This window comes from Tetrao urogallus, assembly GCF_951394365.1.
Source record: "Tetrao urogallus genome assembly, chromosome: 2".
Lineage (NCBI taxonomy): Eukaryota > Metazoa > Chordata > Aves > Galliformes > Phasianidae > Tetrao > Tetrao urogallus.
Window position 1 is genome coordinate 24,914,571 of NC_136814.1, and position 22,194 is coordinate 24,936,764.

The window sequence follows — 22,194 nt, forward strand, 5'->3', positions numbered from 1 at the left end:
ACTGTAGATTCTGCAGCTGGAGATGTGTGCCTTGTTTAAATGGAATGCTCATATTGGAGCATGTGCAGGGCTTAGGATATCTTCTTCAGTGTCACATGATTTTCCTTTTTTTTTAATGGCTCCTTCAGACAATTTACTGAGTACAAGACTTGTGTTATAACATCAGACTTCCTGATTGCGGAATATTGGTACTTAGAGATAATCAGCTATTATACATTTGTAGGTGTGAATGATTTACAGCTGTGATAGTATCTCAGAACCAAGCTAGACGGGAATGTTTGCACAGCCTAGTGTATGTAAAACCTTATTTTCTAGCTAATTGTTGAAGAAAAGTTTCCGTGGAAAATCTTTCTAGACTTAGAATCTGATTGTTGTTTTGTTCCACGTCTCTGAGAGGCTCTTCAGAACAGATAATTTCAAGACTTGAACTTAGAATATAACGTGGTACTTGAATATAAGAGCTCTCTGAATTCTGGTATTTCTCAGTTGATTTTACTTTCTTTACCTTTTTCTTTATGATGTTCATAGCTTGTTAGAAAACCACAATAGTCCTTCTGCATCAAAGAACATTAAACATGAATTAAGAAAGACGGTAAAATTACACTTACTTTTTAAGCCAGATGAAGAGTTGCTTCAGTATTTGGGGAAATTTGAAAGTTTTTATTGATAGAGAGTTCAAAAGATTTATAGCTGGTGAGCAAAGTCTTAGTCTATGCAGTAAGTCCTCAGCCCTTTTCTTGGAGGCCACTGGAGCAGAGAGATGGCATGAAGTTTGGGTTGGCTGCACAGCAGTTCTAAGGTTACCCTGGCAGGATGGAGTGAGGAATCCAACTGTAAGCTTTTCCTCCTGTCAGAGTAAGCTGAAAATGTCTTTAATGGAGGGGAATGAAAGAGCTAAAGAATTCTTAATCTCTCTTTCTGACCTAGTAACTAATTCTGAAACCAGTTCATAATGACTGCAGGCTTGGCATGTGCTAGTGTATGAGAAACCTTGTGACTGACTAGCTCAGGATCAGTAGTGACAGAATTATCTCAGATTTTTTGCTGGGTGGCTACAGCCAGTCACTAAGAGATTCATGGGGCAGACGTCATTGTTAGTGTGATTGGAAGTTGTCTCAGTTTCTGAAGTTCTCAGAAAGGTAGTATGGAACTCGTGGATTAAAGAATATGTTCCTGCTTGTAAAGTGGAAGTTGGTTTATCAGGCCTAAGTAGAAAGGCCTGGTCTTGTATAGCTGAGGAAATCAGAAGTCTTCTAAAACTCGCTTATGGATACCTGAATTTTACCTGCAAGCTTACTCTCTAAGGACACTTCTTACGTATTTTGAAGCAGATCTTCTCCAAATGTTGTTGAACTAACTTTCTGTGGAAAGCTTTTTTTTCTTGTAGATAGCATATCTATTTTAATTGAATGTGTTTTAAAATCAAGATCAATGCATTTATTAACTTAAAAATTCATAATTTAAGACAGTATTGTGACATTTTTTCTTGGATTAAAGTGCGGTTGGCTTCTTGAGTAGATTTTGACAGAGAATGGCAAAATTAGCAGGGCTTTAGAAGTATGCGAACTATGCCATCACTGTGCATTCATATGGAGAGCTTTTTGCACATTTTAATTCTGATGAATAGGTCTTAAAAAGAAACAGAACATGAAACAAAACACACCCACACAAAAAAAGCAAACAAGAGTCTGTAAGTTCCCACTGCATTAATGTAATCTGTTAATTACTCTTCCCTTTATAGCTGTTGATTTTTACATGTGCATGTTTTATAACTACTACTTTAATGAAGAAAGCAGAGGGAGAAGAAAACTGACACTGAACTTATATAGAATGGTGGCTTTGTAAATAAGATTTTTCTTCTCTGTTTTCCAGATTCAATATTGCATAAACATGGGTGCATTTTTGGATAAGCCAAAAACTGAAAAACATAATGCTCATGGTGCAGGGAATGGCTTGCGTTACGGCCTCAGCAGTATGCAGGGATGGAGAGTGGAAATGGAAGATGCTCACACAGCTGTTGTAGGTATTCCCCATGGCTTAGAGGACTGGTCCTTTTTTGCTGTCTATGATGGTCATGCAGGATCTCGTGTTGCAAATTATTGCTCCACACACTTGCTAGAACACATCACTAACAATGAAGACTTTAGGGCAGCAGAAAAACCTGGATCTGCTCTTGAACCTTCAGTGGAAAATGTCAAGAGTGGAATCAGAACTGGCTTTTTGAAAATTGATGAGTATATGCGCAATTTCTCAGACCTCAGAAATGGGATGGACAGAAGTGGCTCAACAGCAGTGGGAGTTATGATTTCACCTGAGCATGTGTACTTTATCAATTGCGGTGATTCACGTGCTGTTCTCTATAGGAATGGACAAGTCTGTTTTTCAACACAGGATCACAAACCTTGCAACCCGAGGGAGAAAGAGCGAATCCAGAATGCAGGAGGCAGTGTAATGATTCAGCGTGTCAATGGTTCATTGGCAGTTTCTCGAGCTCTGGGGGACTATGACTACAAATGTGTTGATGGTAAAGGCCCTACAGAACAACTTGTTTCTCCAGAGCCTGAGGTTTGTGAAATTTTAAGGGCAGAAGAAGATGAGTTTATCATCTTGGCTTGTGATGGAATCTGGGATGTAATGAGCAACGAAGAGCTCTGTGAATTTGTTAAGTCTAGACTTGAAGTATCAGATGACCTGGAAAAAGTGTGCAATTGGGTAGTGGACACTTGTTTACATAAGGTATGTAACTGTTTTCTCCAAGCAGATGTTCTAATTCTGTCTTCTATTCAGACAGGTGTAATGTTAACAGTCTAATCTTCCTTTTTTCCTTTTTCTTTCCCTCGAACTTCAGTGCCAGTTTGACTGTGTGTCTTTGAAGAATATACAACCTCATCCTCTGAGAGACAATAGCAATTGCAAAAATACAACTTTAGTATAATTTTTGCATATAGATCCAGCTCTAAATTTTGTTTCAATTTTTAAAATGATTTTTTCAAAAGGTCTTTAAGAAGGAATCGATTCTACGACAGCTCTCTGATTTTCGTTGCTTTTCTCAGTTGAGCAGTTGCTCTCCTTTGCATAGAGTGTGTGCTTGTACTATCTTTTCTGTACTCAGCTAATTGTGTGAGCTCATATGAAGAAAAACTACTCGGATACAAGAGTTTGCTTGCACCCTTTGAGTTTGTTAGGAGCTATTGCACGTTGGTCTGCGTATCTTCCTTAGATTCACCATTTCCAAGCATGCCTTGAGAAGTGCAGCTTTTACTATTGCATATAAAGACAATAGACCAAACAGGCAGTTCTGAGAAATTTTAACAATGAAGGGTAAGTAGTTTCTTTCAGTAATGCCGTATGCTGTATAATTGGATTAAATACTTTGGATTTTCTGATCAGGTACTTGTCTAGCCTCGTTAATGGCTTGTCCTTTTAGTAAACTGACCTCTGACCTTTTGCTTATTTTTTTTTGAAGTTTTGATCTGTTCAAGGCATGATGAGATTAGAATACAATCTTGTCTTCAGAATATGAAGTATTATATGCTGTTTTAAAATATATGTATATTATCTGCTGGAACAGGCTGCCCAGAGAGGTTGTGGATGCTCCGTCCCTAGAGGTGTTCAAGGCCAGATTGGATGGACCCTGGGCAGCCTGGTCTATATTAAATGGGGAGGTTGGTGGCCCTGCATGTGGCAGGGGCGTTGGAGATTCATGATCCTTGAGGTCCCTTCCGACCCTGGCCATTCTGTGATTCTCTTATTCTATGATTCTGTGATATATATATGCTTGATACAGGAAAGGAATGTGGGCATGTGTACTTTTGAAGGAATTTATTATCCTATCAGATTCCTACTTAATTTCCTCAGGAGATCAAGCTATCTTAAAGGACAGGAACTACTCAGTAGGTTGGTGTTGCAGCAACTAAATTTCTGGCTGAGTTTGGATGAGGAGGAGCTATTTAAATTATGATTTCATATTTAGTACAAGAGTAGAGAATCATAAAGGAAAAAAGACAGCTTATATTTCAAACTAGGTTTAGTTTTTATTGAATGTCCTTGTAGGATAATTGGACGCAGATGTGTTTTTATATTTAGCAATGGATTGTAATTTTGAAAAAAGACCAGGAAAGAACTATTGAAGCTTACAAGTGAAGAACTGGCATTCAAATTGGTACCTGAAAAAGCTCTTGGCTAATAATGCTGTGAGTACAAGATAGTCTGTGAGATCAGGTTGACCATGCTAAGTGAATTCTTATTTTGTAATTGGTCTCTTATTCTTAAGGTGCAATGTATGTGACAGAGATTCTTTCTGATAAGCATGATTTTATGAATGTTCTCAGACTGATGTAAATTACTAGCTGGAGCTAACTATTCCAGTAGTTCAGAATAAATATTCTGCATTTCATTTTCCAACATGATTTTGTTAATTTGGGTTGAGGCTAACGTTAAATGACGGTATAAATGTCTTACCAGTTGTCTTAAATCTTTTTCTACAGTTCTTATTTTGTTCAAAAAGTTGTATTTTTTAAGAACTCACATAAATAAATGCCTGAAGTATTTTCAACTTAAACACTAAATGGAAAGTAGAATGAGTAAAATTCAATTTCAGCGAATACGTTAGTTGAGAGAGAGGTTCTTATTAATCAAAGTTCTGTCGTATTGCAAGGCTTCATTTTCCCAGTTAGATCTAGAGTACCGTACTTGAAACAAGTGAAAATATGACTGGTGACAAGAACAGGAAAATCTAAAAAGCTTAACTGTTTGTTTTTTTCCCTTTGTCACGTAGGGGAGTCGTGATAACATGAGTATTGTACTAGTTTGTCTTTCAAATGCTCCTAAGGTCTCAGATGAGGCAGTGAAAAAAGATGCAGAATTGGATAAGCACTTGGAATCACGGGTTGAAGGTAAGAAATCCATTTTATTCATTAGAAATACTTTTGTAGCCTTTTTGAGCACGAAAGCAAAACCAAACAAAAGCCCTGTAAGCTGCCATGGTGCTACGATCAGGAAAAACGTTGTCAAGAAAAAAGTTATAAGGCACATGCTTACATGTGTTTTCTTAATGTAAACTTGAGCCTTTCACCTCTGTCTTTACAAGACAGTATGCAACCACTGACCTTGCAGAGGCTTGTGTTATCTAATAAAATAGTGGTATTGTTAATGTTTTGCTTATGAAATATCATTAAAAGGATATTTGTGGTATTTGTTTCGCATCACTTTTTGTGAAAGCTTGGCAGAAAAATGTTCAGTTCTTCATTAAAGGATTCACAGCTGGCAAGTTGTTTGACCACTTCTGTTAAACACAGTTCTGAGTTTATTGTAAAATATCAGTTTTAAAGATAACTTGTGTAAACTTTTACAGATAACTGATCCAAATTCCTTTGAATGAAAGACCTTCATATCATTTTACATCATCCTTTTGGATTCTGAATGCTTGAAATACAAGTGTATGTGTTTGTGAATAAAAGTTGTTTAATCCTGTAGAATTTTCATGGAGGAGTAAACTTGGTCACTAACCTGCTCAGTTATTAATTTCATTAATTTACTGGTTTTACTTATCCCAAGTGTTGAATGCAGCATCTTCCCTTTAGCAGAAACAGTTAAAGGAAAGGTGGTTCAATTGAGAATGAGAGACTAGCACTTGTATATTTTTTTCCTTTTCTACCATGTTCTGTCCATGTGTTGGAAGAACTGACATTTGAACAGACTTTCAGATTGCTGTTTCTAATTAAAAATCTTTTTATCATCAGTTAAGGCTGTTCTGAGGTCTGGTGTGATGGTTGTGTATAGCAGCTTCTAGGTCTGTTTCACTGTTGGTTTACGTAGTGACCCAGATATAGTTGAGTTTGGTAGAATTGACTGAAGTTCATTGTAGATGCTGAAAGTTTGTGTTTTCATAACACTGATTGTATATTGGAGTAGGCTTTTGTGGAGGCAACTCAGGCATGGAAAGAACTATTCCTGGAACAGTTTGTCTTGATGTTACAAATGTGACTGGACTAATACTGTGAAATAGCATCATTAGAGAGAAATGGTCTAAAGAGGTTTTGAAAACCTTGTTGCTATGAATTTTTCAACTTCTGTAACCTCATCAGAAGAGCACTGAGGAAATGTCATGTGTTTATGTATAATGTAGCTTATTAACTCAGCTGCTGGATCTGTCACAACAGCACTTTTTCTGAAGAACGTTCTGGCTGAGGAAGGAAGTTGAGAGGATTTGAACCCTTTGACTTCTTTCAAGACTGGATTAGAGTGTTCTTGATTACTACTCTATTCAGTTTTAATGATACTTTATAGAGGTGGTCTCTCTGTATTTGGACAATGAGTTATGCAGCTGCCTTAGATGTGTTTGTGCTAGGTGTTGAGTGACTGCTGTATTGCAGTACTGCTGTCTTGTTGGTGCTTTTGTGTTCCTAATGAGAAGTGCAATATCAGCAGCCTGCAGAACTGTTCAGCAATGGTCCATGAGACTTCAAACTTAGGACTTAAGATTTTTGAGACTTTGGTGCCTTCCTACTGGTTCTGACCTGCAATCTTGGGACTGTAACAAGGTCTCTGTGACATAGATCAGGTCTCTGGAGAGTGTCTGCTTGAGCTTCAACATTTTTATTTTTTTAAAAGAAAGCATGCCTAACAAAATTTTTTTCGACGTGGTTCCTGAATCTTTGTTGGCAGCCAGGCATGGAGTCTATAATCTGTAGAGGTAAAATGCTAATTTCCTTCTACTAAAAGTCAAAAGCATTTGATTAGGATTACTAATACAGGACTCCAGAGCTATCACATGGGTAATAGATTCTACCCTTGTTTTTCATGTTGGTTTTATTAAAATCTGAGACCCGCTGGCTTTTCAATACTCTCTAATGGATAGATATGTAAAGGACTGATTGGACCTACTTATCTGAATATGAACTATTTTCTAATAAGTAGGATTGAGTATGAATGAGAAGTAATCCTGCACTTTAGATCTAAGGAGTTCAGGAAAATTGTGTGTGTGTACGTATCAGAGCAAACAGTGACACAAATAGAACAAAAACAAATGAAGAACACTACAGCTCACTCATAACTTTTCATAACACTAATTCAGTGTAGAATGGAACAGTTTGCTTAAAAATGTCTGCTGTCATTGTAAACTGATGGCCATGGATGCCTGTCAGTTTTGCCACTTAGGAACAAGGATTCTTCGATACTAGCTTTAATGCTATAAATGACATTTACTGTAGAGATTGTATTTAATTTTTCATTTCAGAGAAACATCTGTACTCGTGTTGTTTGTCTAGGTAAGATTTTATTAGTCGTATGTAACCAAACGAGGTACACTTGGAATTATTTTTTTTCTTGTTTATGTTCCAGGTATGTAGACAGTTGATGTAAGAAACCTTAATCTTTGAAAATCTATGAGAAGACCTTCAGGCCATAACATAGTTACCTTTGAATGTGCTGGTGTTGTGTATGGTTTCTTCCTCCCCATTCCACATGTGGTTTAGATGGGATCTAAATTGAAATGGCTTATATATTTCTTTTTTCTTTTGAGATCATTGAGATCTAATGGTCACTTCAAATGTGACCTTTAGACGCATTTCTCAGACCTTGGCTTACATCCCAGACTTTCTTGATGATTGTAGTTAAGATAAATAACTATTATGTTCCTGTGTCTGAACAAGAGTACATGAGCTGTTAATAGGCTCTGGGCGAGAGCCAGGAGCAGTTACCTTTGCTGTCAGCAGTTAGGTGTGCACATGGTGCTTATGGAGTTAGCATTCCTGACTTGTTGGTGGCTCCTCTCTCAATTTGCAGATGGTTGAAAAATACTTAGGACTACAGTGTATTTTGTTGCTTTTGTGAGTGAACGATAAGATAAATAGTAAAGCTATTAAGTAACTTCAAGTTAGATCATCTGAATGAACTGTGGAAATGATGTAGGAAGCACTGTTAACTAATAATTAGGCATTATTGTTGCATGGTAGAGTTACTGCTCTGATGATCAAAAAGTCTTAGCAGAGATGTATTTTAACCACGTTGTCACATGTAACTAATATTATACACACCAAATATAAGATGGAGACTTTGGAATCTGAATTCATGCAGAGCCATTCTGAATGTAGTTTGAAATGATAGTTCAGCATTAGTAGTCAATAGAAATTAGAAGTCATAGAAATTGCTTTGAGGACTGAATTTCTGTTGCTTCAGCTATTCTTGATTGTTTCTCTTACTTGAGTTCCCTGCGTTGTTCTGTGTTCAGCTGATTGGACAGAATGCAAGATCTTCAAACGTTAAGTACTTAGCAAGGAAGAGTGCTAGTATATTTGAGGGAGTTCTATCAAGAAGCACAGAAAGGAAAGGGAGCAGCCTGGAAAAATTTGAAATTGTTACCTCTATCTTTTCTAAAATAATTATTTGCATTCTTAAATTCTACAAAATTGTCATTTAATAGGAATTTAATAGGAAAAATATTTAATAGGAAAAAAAAAAAGCTATTAAACTATGGTTTTTTGTGTGTTATATTTGTGCCTTGAGTATTATTAGTCCAGAAAAGTTGTAGAGAAGCTTGAACAAAACACTTCAAACAACCAAATTGCATAGTGGAGAATCATTTAGAAAGAAGTTGGATTCCTAAAAAATAAATAAATAAAATGCCAGTCCTCTTTCAAGGTTCACATAGTGAGCAGAAGTGTTTTTCACTGAAAGAAAAAAAGAACTAAAGCATTAGAATAGTTAGGAAAAATATGTAAGGTATGAATATCTTATCAGTGGGTGAGTGTTCTTCATGAATGTACACAGTTCAACACAGTATTTTTCTGTTCCCTATTGATTCTTAGATTTCAATCTGATGGAACTATCCCATCAAAGCCTTAAAACAGCAGGTTTTTCTCTGCTCTGATACAGGCATTTTCAGGTTTGGCTTAGAGTAAAAGGCATTGTTTGAGGAATGCTTTCCTTGGTTTTGTTTGATGGCTTTCATATATATATATATATATATGTATATATGTATATCTGTCCTCAAAAGCAGTTAAATACTTGCATATATAATTTTTGTAGTCTGTTTATACACATGTATAAACATGTGTATAGGATGCTGAGATCATGTGCATTGATAAAATGTTAATAGTTTTGTCCAGTCTTTGCAGAGTTATCAAAACAAATAAAAAACCTTTAAAATAAGACCAGGAGATCTTTTTGAGACTTATAATGAAAGAACTGTGTGCTAAAGCTGTTCTGCTAACTTGGTTTTTTATGTCAACGGTGTGTGTGTAATTGCATTCCTAAGTTGTAAGTTTCAAAGGGTGTTTTGAAGTACTTGATAACTTGTTATCAAGTAACTTATGACAATGGCTTGTTCTGAGTTGCTTACTTGATTAATTTCCAAAGTGATGCAAGTGTGTTGGGTGATAAAGTTGTGCTAGGTCAACCTTTTCTCACTGTCTTACTGTCACTTTCAAGTGCTATTTTCTGTTTTGTTTTCATCAGTTTTTTTAGAGATCCACAGATGGCTCACAGTAAGAGAATACTAGGCACAGAAGTTGATACTCTGATATGTTTTGATTTATTTTAGAGGATGTATCAGACATGGAGATTTAAAAAAAGACAAAGGGGGGAAAAAAACAGCCAGTCTTTCAAATCATAAATAGGGGCACTTGTTCAATGTAAACTTATAGCTTTAATTGACTTGACTTTAATTTAACTGAGTTGACTACTCCGTTAATTTTGTTGGTTAGTGCATTTTATGTGTGTGGAGTATACACTATATACAACTGCCCTGCAGCACTGGAGCTGGACCCAGTGTAGAGCAGTGAATTCCTTCCTATGTCATTATCGTGGATCTAGAGATGGATGAAGTGTTGAGATGTAAAAGGCAGTTGTAGTTCTGTCTGGTTGGGAATGCAGTCTTTGAGGAAAAATATGCATTTGTATAAAACTCCCTTAAGGATGGAGAGACCTTACAGAAAGATCTTAACAAATTGGACTGCTGGGTAGTCATGAATCAAGTTTAACTTGAGCAAGTGCCAGGTAGGGCACTTGGGATGGAGCAACCATGGATATTTGTATAGAATGGTGTGCAAGAGGCTAGAGAAAAGGGATCTGGGGGTTCTGATAGGCAGCAAGTGTGCCCTGGCCACGCAAAGGGCCAACTGTGCCCTTGGGTGTCCCAGGCCCAGTACTGCAACTGGGCAAGGGGAGGGGTGGTCCAGCTGTGCTCTGTGCTGTGTGGCCTCACCTCCAGCAATGGGTGCAGCTTTGGGTAGTACAGTGTAAGGGCATAAAGCTATTAGAGAGTATCCAAAGGAGGGCTACAGAGATGGTGAAGTGTCTTGGAGGGCAAGGTACGTGAGGAGCCTCTGAACTTACTGTGTTTGCTAAGGAGCTGAGAGGAAGCCTCATGGCAGCTGCAGCTCCTCACAGGGAGCGGAGGGCAGCGCTGAGCTCTGCTGTGTGTGACAACAACAGGGCCCAAAGGAACAGCATGGACCTGTGTCAGAGGAGGGGCAGCTGGGGGTTAGGGACAGGGTCTGCACCAGAGGGCAGTGGGCATGGAACAGGCTGCCCAGGGCAGTGGGCACAGTCCCGAGCTCAAGGAGCATGGGAGCATTTCTGAGTACTCTCAGAAATAGTGTTTGAATTTTGGGATTGGACTCGGTGATACTTACATGTCTCTTCCAACTTAAGATATTCTGTGAATCTGGAAACTAGAATGACTTTTCGTTGAAACTTTCTATAGGCTTATATCTGTGTCAAAAGAGCTTTGTCAAAAGTATTTTAGGAATAAAGTAGTAGACTTGCTTTGTAGTGAACTCCAATGGATTTCAGTATATGATAGCATCAGGAAATAATTCTTCAGGTGTCTATGCTAGCAATAGAAATGAAAAAGATCCTGCAGACATGTTTTGCATATTCAGGGTAAAAAAAAAAAAAACACAAGAAATTGCAGTGTTACTCTCAACATCGTTGGAAAGGTGAAAACCTTGTAAATGCATGTAAATTTGTTTTCTTTCTCTTGCAATCTTTATCAAACAAATGAGTGCTGCTTCGGAAGTAATGCCTCCTGTTGTGCAGTGTTGGCCCATGTTATGTCAAAGACGGATGTTGGTAGTACAGCAGTAGAGGTTGAACCTTCCCAGCAATATAGCCTTATATTTTGTTGCTGTGTGACAGATGTCAGCAGAGGGGCAGTCTGACAAGATAGCATCTGACATGGAAGTGAATATGAAGCAAGGGTGTGTCACTGAATTTCTCCATGCGGAAAAAAATTGCACCCATTGATATTCATTGATGCTTGCTGAACATTTATGGAAGCCAAACAGGATGTGAGCACAGTGAGGCAGTGGGTGATGCGTTTCAGCAGTAGCAGCACTGACTGTTGGTCGCCTTCACTTGGTGCAGCTTTTTGCAAGCACGGCATGTGGACTCTTATTTATCACTGGTGAAAGTGCACAGCTGATGGTGGTGACTATGTTGAAAATGTTGTTCAGTCTCTGAGAATCTGCTCTATCAAATAATATGTTGTGCTCTTTGTATCAGCTGTGGTTTACATGGAAATAAATAGAAGGCATTAGTTACGAAGTGACCTACATATGCATTAGTTAAGGTGTAGAGCAAAAAGGTTGTTCTTAGTCATTTGCTTGATTCTTGTTTTGGTGAATCTACTCATCCTTGTATTAGAAAAAGAAAAAGGAACCTGTCTCTTCACCATAGTTTCTAATTGGGCAAGCTCTGAAAATGGAAAGAAGGTGCTTTAGTTATTAAAGAGCTTCCTAAGAAGTGCTTTCATAGCATTAAGTAGAAGATTTTAATGCTAAGAAGTCATGATAATCCTTAGTCGTGGCTGCTTTAATTGCCTTTTAAAAGCTTCAAAAATCTTGAGCTTACATTAATATTTGGAAATTGCTTGCTTCATTATTCTTGTTATGTGTCTACTTTAGTATGTTTGGAACCAGACACAGTCTTTCTTTATGTAAGTAAGACATTTCCTATCAGATGTGACTCAGAAGCACTTATATTATACTGATACCATCTACTTCTCACTAGGTAGTACTGCACAAAGGGACAGAATCTGAGGGGTCTTGTGGCCGATTTCTGTGGATGTATTTGGATGAAATGATCCAAGTCTTAAGATTTTTGTAGTTAAGCACACATACTTAGCTGTCATTTTGTTTGCTGGCTGTGCTTCATTCTTACTGAGTGTATGAATCTTAATATACATGAGGTTTGGTGGAAGGATGTTGAATCCCTTTTAGTAGTATATCTAGCTCATTCATTGCAAAGATTTTGTGATGTTGATCTAAAGTTGCAGATTAAAAGCATAGTTGCCTTATTTCTTATCAATAGTGAAGCTGTTCTAAAAGTAGGATTAACTTTGGTGGACTTTGCCACAGATTTCCTTGATGCAGAATGAGCAAGTGCGTTGCAAGCTGGCATATCACTTACTTTGTAGATACACAGTAGTCATCAAGAGATATTTAAATACCAAGGAACTTAGAGTACAGTATTTAAGGTAGGTCATGTGCTTCACTAATTTCAGAAATTGAAGTTGTTGCTTCTGCTGACTTAAGCAAATTGGGCATCTGTAAGTGGAGAATAATCGATTGTAAGAAGCGTAAGTGGTTTGTTTAGCTGTGGATAGCAGCCAAGATACAGACTGTTCTAGGTAAGAGTTCTATGTTTAGACATGAAACTTAAGAAGAAAAAATCACCTAGAATATTATGCTAAAAAACTCAAACGCATGTCTGCAGAAAGTAGCAATTCATTCCTTAATCTGGATGATTCTCAGGATAAAAATGTCACCCACTGACGTTTGTTGATATTTGCTGAATGTTTACGGAGACCAAACAGTGATGTGAGCACAGTGAGGGGGTGGGTGGTGCGTTTCAGCAGGGGTGACAGCAGCATGAAAGACAACCCACGTTCCAGACGGCCATGCAGATGTTTGTGAGTGCAGCGTGCAGGCTCCTTCTTGTTTGTCACTGGTGAAAACGCATAGCTAATGGTGTGGACTGTGTTGAGGAAGGGTGTTTTGTGGCTGAGAATTTGCTCTGTCAAGTAGTGTTCTTATCCTCTTTGTAGTTGTTTTATTTCCATGGAAACTACATAGGAGGCATTACTTCTGGAGTGACCTGTGTACTTCTGCTTGGAAAATGGAATATCATACTATCAGTTATCTGTTGTGTCAGTGCTAGGAGTGATGATGGTCAATTATACTTGTCTGGCTTAATTGCTTGATGGTCCTAGTTTTATCCAGGAGAGTCAGAACTTTGACAATACACAGTGCTATACCGTGAGGGTTGACAGTGAATTCCAGTAGGCTTTTTGGTATTCAACTTCTGAGTATGTGTTGCAGTGCAATAGGAAGTTAATTGAAACTGGCTTCTAGCTGTCACTTCCTAGTGTGAAACTAGCTTCCTAGCTGCTGTCCCCAGGATATTTTTTGCAGTTCATAGTCTGCTTCAGAGTCTTTGACAGAGATTTGCAAGAAGCGTGAATGGAAATACAGGCTGTAGGTTTGAATACCTCTATTCAATCATACAAATATAGCTTACTTTAAACGTTTAAAAACAAACACAAACCAACAACCAACAACAACAACAAAAACCCACATCGTTTACATGCAACATTTCATACTGGTAAAGGTCTGGTAAAGTAGTAGTGTCTTGTACATTAATGTCTTAAGGAATGGTTGGTGTAAATTCAGTAACCTAAGGATTTTCTTCTGTTTTTAAAATAGAAATTATGGAGAAATCAGGTGAAGAAGGAATGCCTGATCTTGCTCATGTTATTCGTATTTTATCTGCGGAGAATATTCCTAATTTACCACCAGGAGGTGGTTTAGCTGGCAAGTAAGTACAGTACTGGAATTGCTTGAACTATTATTTCACTGCAACAGATTTTGCTTCAAGTTGGTTCTGCTGTGAGAAGTTCTCTAACCAATACTTAATTTACTGTGGGTTAAGATATCTTTGAGGGCTTGTCAAATCCTTGCATCTGTGGGATCTGATTGACTTTGCTTACCTGATACATCTTCCAGGGCATGTTGGTGGGCATGCTGAATTAAGCGTGGAGTTTCCTTCTTGACAGACTCTGACTATGCAGCTGGAACTTCTGAAGGTGTAAAGTGATAAAGCATGGGGAGGAGAAGATGAGAGCGTTTTGCCTTGCCCAGTCTTTACAAATTATGAGTTAGTGTTAATTTCCTACATTATGTGGAAAATGTGCAAAGACACCAAGAATAGGCTTCATCTTAAGAGACAGGCTAAAGGTGGAACATGTAAATGTTCTGAAATAGTTAATTGTTATACTCAAACTTCCAAGTTCTCTTTTGAAGCACTTGTGAACTCTCTTATTATTATGCTCACACTTTTAAAAACTTCTCTTTTTTAGGCGTAATATTATTGAAGCTGTGTACAGTAGACTGAATCCACACAGAGAGACTGAGGGGGTAAGTTTCCCTTTTGATTGCTCATTTGTTAATGGGAACATCAAGCTGGTGTCATACACTAAGCAAAATCGTACATCACTGCTAATAAGGTCATACAAAATATGTACTGGAGCACAGAGTTTCATTTTGGGCTTGTTTTGAATGCATCTGATAGAAAAGAATTTTTACCTTGAGGATATCAAACTAGCTGATTAATACTTTTTTAGTCAAGCCTGTGAGGCAACAGTGTAGGATTGTTGTTTGTTTTTGTTTTTTTTTTAAAGATAGTTTATTACTGTTGAGTTATCATATTCATTTTTCACAGAGTGTAGAAAATTTTGGAACACTGATAACAAGACTAATCCTACTTTTGGGATAGCTAAGGAAAATATATACTCTGTGTGCAGTGGCCTAAGAACAGTTTAAATTGCTTTCTGTTTTCAGTTCTGATTTCTGAAAAGATTTGTATTTGTCTGCCCTGTTCCTAGTAGGTTGTTTAGAATATTTATGTGGCAATATGGTTTGTGGTAACTTCAAACCTGTTTTTTGGGTTCTTCATAATGTAGTATAGAAAGTAATTCATAGCAGTTGTAGTTAAACTTGTTGAAAAAACATTTGGGGGATTGCTTGAAGAACAATTGGTACTTTGTAAAGGATTTGAAAAGGTCACTGTTGTTACACCTGCTGTCTTCTGTACAGTTTCTGTGAATCAGTCTGTGAAGATAGAATAAGTCTTCCAGTAAATTCTTCATCAGATTTTTTTCTTCCTCTTTCTCTGGAGGTGGCCACAAGATCCTCAGTCATGTGGTCGTTACAGGCAGTGGTGTTGGAGAGGAGTCATCTTTATAGTAAAATACTTTGAAATGGGTTATTGCATATTCACAGTCTCAAGGTGCACAACATTACCAGTTATCTTCGTGAATTTCCTAGCATTTTATTCTTTGACTACAGATTTTTGGTTTATTTATTCTCTAAGTTACAAAGTTTTTTGTAGCATCTGTTTTGTTAAAGAACAAATACAGAAGCAATCTTTTTTTTTTTTTTTTTTTTTTCATTAGGATTCACTTTTTTGTTGTTACTGTTCAAAATGGATGACAAGTATAGGTTTCTCTTTTAAGCTGTATCAAACTGTGCAACAGTACCCCCAGAGCAAGCTAAGCAGTGGTTATACTGTTTGGCTGGCTGTCTTAGGATAATTGCAAAACGTTCTTTTCTTCAGCTTTTTTAGTTCTTCAGAAAACTGTGTGCTACTGCTGTGCATATTTAGCCTAAATATTATAATGTTGTTCCTGCTTGGGAGGGAAAGTTATTTACCAAAGTTCTTTTTTGTTTCATCTGATTTTGTTGTGATTTCTTAAAGTAAAAGTAAAGTTTATATAATGATGACTTTGTGGAAATGTTAGTTGCCATAGTGATTTTGTGATGCATGTTTTCGTAGTTCAAATTTAGTCCTTAATAGTCATGTATGTTTTCTGAGAGTCCTACTATGGAGGACAGCATCTTTTTTTTGTATATTGACTCCCCCCAGGAAATTTTTTCACATCTGTTACAATTTAATAAAATGAGGTAACTGAAGTAAACATGAAAGTTACGTCCTCAGAATGGAATATAGCTTTGGCACTGATTACCTTTAAAAATCACTGTGTATTTGTTTGGAGTCTTTAATTTGGTTTCTTAAATGTGAAATCATCTTCTGTTGCTGCTGAGTGAAAATTTCAGCAACGATATGAATGATGTACTTTAGAAGCACTACACTGGATGAAATTACAGGTACCATTTTCCAATCAGTACATTTTTATTTTGGTCGTAAGATATTCTGGTCCAGAGTAGTTTGGGAGGAGGATGCTGCCACTTGGTGAAGGCTACAATTCCTGTTTGTACTTTCCAAGCAAGTAGGAATCGTTTATCTTGCTGTCTTTGAGAGTGGGACCAACCCATCTCCAGTGTGACAGAAACACAACTGCTGTGATTGTCCTATTCAGTCCTTGGTTCTAGGTATCAGGTAGAGGTCCCTTAGTATCTAAACTGGCTGTTTAAGGAGGGAGCAAAAAAGGGAAGGAAGCTGTAGAGTTATGCAACGCCTTTGTATTGTGATAATGTTGCTACACATCTTATTTAAACAGGAAGAGAAGGTAGGAAGGAAACGTACAGCACCGTACCAATGATGAAAGGCTGGGATCTAAGTAATGCTTCTGTATGAAGCAAGAGTAGTTCTTAATATTCCTAATTCTTAATACTAAAAATTACAAACTGGAGATAAAAGCTTTGAATCTGCAGAGCATGAAGGTGCACTGATTTAAGCTTGAGGACCGTACTTTGTGTGTATCTAATAGCATACTTATCTGTTAGAGTGCGGGTGTAATGCTTAAGTCTGCTGGAACTAGCAACCATCTTAATCTGGTGATTTTTATATTAGGGCAGAGACTTTTTTCTTACCTTTACAAGAAATGAAGCACTTGTTAAAATACTAGTGCATTCAAGTAAATATTAAGAAAGGAAAAAACTCATCCAGAATGTTTGCAGTTTAAAAATATGGCTTCCTTGTGAAGCATTTACTTTTCAGTGTTGAACAATTTCAGCTAATGACCCAATGTTATAATAGCTTGACAAATAAGTTATTAGAAAGTATATAAATCAAAACTGAGATATCTTTTTCTAGATCAGGTTTCTTTTAAGCTTGCACTACACAGATACCCATTAGTATTGTGCTTGGCTTAGACTTGTTTCTGCCACAGGAGCTTGTGATTCATGGAATAGCTTCTTTCAGTTCTTCACATGTATGTTCTCTTTTGTTTATCTTGTGAGAATCTTTAACATAAGTAGGTATTGTGTAGAGTGAGTGACTAATGAGAATAAAGAATCATTACTGTGGCAGCGTTCAGAGATTGCAGCTTTGCTTCAGGGTTTAGCGGTCATTAGAAATTTTACCCACTGTGCAAGTATTGGACAGATTTGGGGGCTGAAGAGAGCCTTCCATTGGGCTTGCAACCAGCAACTCCGCTGGTTTTTCAGCAGAGAGGCTTCTGATACAGCTGTGGTGACTGGTACTCTTGACTTCATGTGAAATCATAGAAATTTCTTACATAGTTTATGCTCCTACTGCCTGGTGCAGTTAGGCTGCTTGGAGGTATGTGTAATTTAGAAATGAGAAGTAACTTTAGAAAGTTACTGACTGTGCCAGGAGTTTCATTGACCTTTTTTTGAAGCCAGCTTTGTGTTTGAGTACCTTGCCTGACATAAGTTGTTTCTTTCTGGCTTTTATTTTACTTTCTGGCACTTTGTTGAAGCAAATGATGTTATTAAGGGCTGTGACAGATTGCTTTTAAAAATGCCAAAATGCCAAAAATTTACATGCTTAAACACTGTAAATTTAGTGTTACTAATATATAGTAGGCTTTTATATACTAATAATCTAAATGTGTGTAACTTGTGTAAGAATTTAATGCTTGTGTTAAATACAGCTGTACTGATGCACTAAGTCCAGTTAGAACATGAAGGAAGACAAGTGCTAACTTACACAATTGTCTTATCTTAGCTTTCAGAGAATTTAGGGGACCTGTTCTAGCCAGGCATCATTAGCAAGAAATATATGTAGTAATATATCCATATTGCAAGATACATAGGAGAGATGGTTTCTATCCTACTGTCATATGAGGAGGTTTTTGTCTTCAGGTGCTGAGGGAGATGTGGTAAGTGCAAAGGAGATCAACATCAGGCATGTTACACACAAGTGAAAATACTAAGCTCAGTCTCCCAAAAGAACTATGAAAAATCAGAGTATTGTGAAATTAGTGCTTGTTTGCTAATGTCAACCTTGGAGCAGAACTGAGGAATTACACAATTTAGATGTTCTCCAAACATTCAAAAGAAATAATTCCTCATCTATACGGCCTTATTTAATAATAGCTAGATAGATACATTTAACTTTTTTTCTGTGAAGATCTAAGAAATTGAATATATCTGTAGTCTCATCTTGATACTCCGATTTTTCACCAACTTGGTGAGTCTCAAAGCACTAGAAATACCTTCTTTAATTTGCTTTTTCTCAATGGGCTCTTGAAGATTTCTCTGACTGTGAAAACATTAGCACATGAGAGCTGCAGCATGTGAAACAGACCAGAAAAACACAGTGGAACTACATCTCTACTTAGGAAATAAATGAGGCTTAGAGGAATGGCATTATACGCAGCAATGCCCATTTTTTGCTGAAATTGTCCCCTTTTAACTTACACGTTGCTAATCATTCTTAGTGCTTGTATTCTAGTAACAGTGCAGAATCAAAAGCTCTTCTTGAACCCCAGATACTGTCTTAGCACTGTTGTTAAGTTGTACATGAGTGATTACAATACTTTATTCAGTTTGTGAAGCTTTTGGACTAGATAACAATAAAATGAGGTCAGCATTAAAAGAGAGCAGTCTGGATTTTGCCTCCGTTGCAAAATCTGCCAGCTTTGAGTGATCTAGTTCCATTTGTCTAGTTTGATAACCTACTAGATATTAATAATTGAGAATGTGCTATTCCCTTAAAGTGACACCACTGCTTTTAGCACTTGGAAGTTTAAACATGTGGCAGATGTACAAGTCCATTGCAGAAAGCAGAGACCCACAGCAGTGACAGACTTCTCATTGAAGGCCTGTAGCCAAATAGGTGCTTTGCGGAAGAGACCTATAATCTTTAATCAGTGCTTGTTATTTAGTTGTTGGTGTTTTTTTTGGCTGTATGTTGCTAAATTTGACTTTCAATGACTGTTCCACTGGTTAATTTTTCTGTGTAATACACATATCACACATCTGCCCAAATCACTATCTTGCATTCTTCAAACACCCCCATTCCCTGGTGCTATAAGTAGCTGATTGTTTTTTTTTTTTTCTTGGCACCATCAGGCATGCAAAAAACAGTCTTTAACATAGGATTGTTTTAAAGTTTGGAGCATTTATTCTGATGTGATGCTTCAGTTAAACTGTTTGCAGTAAGGAGGAGTTGCCTATTCTTTTTAGTATGTTTTTCACAGAACTGCCTTGCCACTGGCTGTGAGAAATACACAATTAAAGATATTGACCTGTTGGCTAAAGAAGCTTAAATATTCACATTTTGTACTGTCTGACAGTTGTGGAGAACGTCAAACTGTGTGCACGGGGAGACAGTCTGAATAAAGTTTACTGGGAGGAGGTAGCATTTGACACTGTCCAGCTCAAAGCAAATTGAATGATTAACAATGCTGTTCTGAAAAGTATCACTTTTTAATTGTTGTATAAAATGAACATGTTCTGAGATGTTGCTTATAAGGTGGGGGTTTTTTGTACTCGTGTTAGAATGAAGCTGATGTTTTTTTTCAGTCAGAAAAAGTTTTTGTTTTTTTTTAATGTGTTTCTAAAGTATCCTAGTTTAACTGCTGATTTTTTTGGGGTCTTGAATCTTAAAAAAAGGACCCTGGAGAAGCCGAGGAAAGTGGAACGCAGGGAAAATTTGTGGAAGCGCTCAGGCAAATAAGAATAAATCATAGGGGGAACTACCGCCACCTTCTGGAAGAGATGCTGACTAGTTACAGGCTAGCTAAGATGCAGGGAGAAGAGTGCACTGCTGAATCAGCTGCAGCTTCTGCTTCAGATAATCATGCTGGACCCAGTGACCCTGTGCCACACAGCCCCACAGAATCTGGGAGTCGCCTTGCTGAAATGCAGAGCTCAAGTGAAGATTCAGGGATGAATGAGATGAGCGATAAACAGACGTGATGTCTTTGTTTTTCATAGCAAATTTGATGCTTCTCTTCACTTGGCATATTTTCTTTTGTTTATATCTCAACATTTGTCACATCTATCGTAGAAGTCTGTTTGTTTTCAGTTTCAGTTATTTGTACAGATTGTTGACATAAATATATTTTTTTCCTTAGAAGTTGGAAGACTATTGTATATTACAGTAGTTGCATTTTATGTTCTATAGCAGCCAGTTAAGTTCCATGTGAGATTTTGCTTTTAAATCTTGTGACCCCCAACAATAGGAACCTAATATGCTAATGCAAAAATAAACTAATCAATAAGCATTTAAGTATGTTCTCAGAGAACATTTTGATGGTATGCTTGCTCGTTGTAAAATAATTCCCATCTGAATGGTATCTTTTGTGCACATGGTTTGAATTTTATGAATACTTCCATCCTTTTCCCCAGCATCATAACTGCATGTTTGTATTTGAATTGTGTATAGTTTATATTACAACTAAATTACAAAGCCTACAGTGTCTTAGTTTGCCACTTTTTCTTCCTGAAATGTGTATGTTTTTTCCGTTTTAGATTGTATCCACTGTTCATACTTATTTTTTAGATGACTGTATTTTTATTTTCCAGGTTGTAGCATAACGTATAACCAGAAATGAAAATGTACTTAGAAGTAGTTCATAGTTTCAAGTTCTAAGAGTTTGTGTTGAAGTGAAAATAAAGAATATGCTGTGGAATAATACCTGTATGCATATTGACTCTTTTAAGCAAGTAATAAACTTCCTTTGAAATGCTGTCTTTCTGCTATTGAAACTTCTCATAGCTTCTCCTTTTAACTCACCATGATGTTCATTAGTTTCTACAAATATTTCAGTAATTTTGAGTTTGACACACTCATCCTTGATCCTCAGTTTGGCAACATTTCTCAATTTCAAGTTAAACATCAATAACACAAATGAATAAACAAGTAGTTCTACTTAGGTTTTACCTTCTACCAAATCTTTTACTTGTCTTTTGGTGTACGACATGCATTTGGGTAGGTCATGGATGATAGAGGGAGTTTACAGTGGTGATAACTAATCTGCTAACAAGTTGTATCTGGAAGTGCTGTGTCAGTAGTCAGTCTGTAACATGACAATTGCATAAGAACATCATTGTTCAACATAGGTACAGATTTCACTGCCTCAGTGGAACAGAGCCTGAGGGAATATACGACGAACCAGGGAAATCTTAGAAGTTTTAGTACTCTTTAGACTTTTTTTTTTTTTTTTTTTTTTTTTACTCTGTAGAGGCAGTGGTGTCTATTGACAGCTGTGATGTAGTGTGGCTTTGGGTCATGTTTAAGTCTTTATATTATAGTAGTTTTACTGGGTTCATGTCTCATAGAAGTGAATTTTCTTGTGTAGTTGAAGAGCAGAGCATGTCTGTGTGTGGAATTGGGCAGGTATGAAAGAAGGGAAATGTCTTTTGATGCTAGTGTTCTAATTAATTGTGCCGCTTAAATCCAAAGTGCAACAAAATGTTTTCCTGTGTTTTGGTAAGAAGTAATATTTCTCCTCTTCTCTTCCTGTAGGGTGCTGGAGATCTAGAAGATCCGTGGTAGCCTTACAAATCTACTAAAATGCTTTTGATTCTGAAAGGGGGAAAAAACTTTTAAATCTGTTTTCTTCAATACAAGGGAAAATTTCTGGTGGATTTCCAACATTTTGTGAAATGGGCAGAAAGATATTAGAATTTTCCATCATTCGTTCATGTTTGTGTTTTCCGATATTGCCACTCTTAGCATTGCCTGTACTACAGTATTTTTACCAGCCTCAGGCATACTGATTACATCTGTAATGAACTTTGGCCCTAAAAAGGAAGGAAGGAGTGATGCTCTCAGCAGATCAGTGTATGTACCTGAGTTGCATGGGATTGTAGTTGTACTCTGAAGATACACTGTGGTTAAATGAAATTACAGCATACAAGCACGAGAGAGTACAAGTAATTCTGTGAGACGTTCCTTATTTCACTTTACCGAGTTGGAAGGCTTTGCAGCTCTGTGGCTTGGAAGTAATTTCAATTGGGCAATATGCTATCAGATGTG

The 22,194-nt window shown here is 37.2% G+C and overlaps 1 protein-coding gene across 2 annotated transcripts; it reads left to right on the forward strand.

Moving 5' to 3' along the window:
* Window positions 1-1,878: 1,878 nt before the first annotated feature.
* Window positions 1,879-21,711, forward strand: PPM1B (protein phosphatase, Mg2+/Mn2+ dependent 1B; the record flags this gene model as incomplete). Of its 2 annotated transcripts, none has more annotated exons than XM_079549867.1 (5): window positions 1,879-2,736; window positions 4,778-4,895; window positions 13,707-13,818; window positions 14,360-14,417; window positions 19,824-20,129. In XM_079549867.1, the coding sequence occupies 5 exons, from the start codon at window positions 1,891-1,893 to the stop codon at window positions 20,127-20,129; spliced, it is 1,440 nt and encodes a 479-aa protein (XP_079405993.1). The 2 variants fall into 2 exon arrangements, with proteins under 2 accessions (XP_079405993.1, XP_079405992.1); XM_079549866.1 differs by lacking the exon at window positions 19,824-20,129 and adding an exon at window positions 21,682-21,711 and having other exon boundaries at window positions 1,891-2,736.
* Window positions 21,712-22,194: the final 483 nt, after the last annotated feature.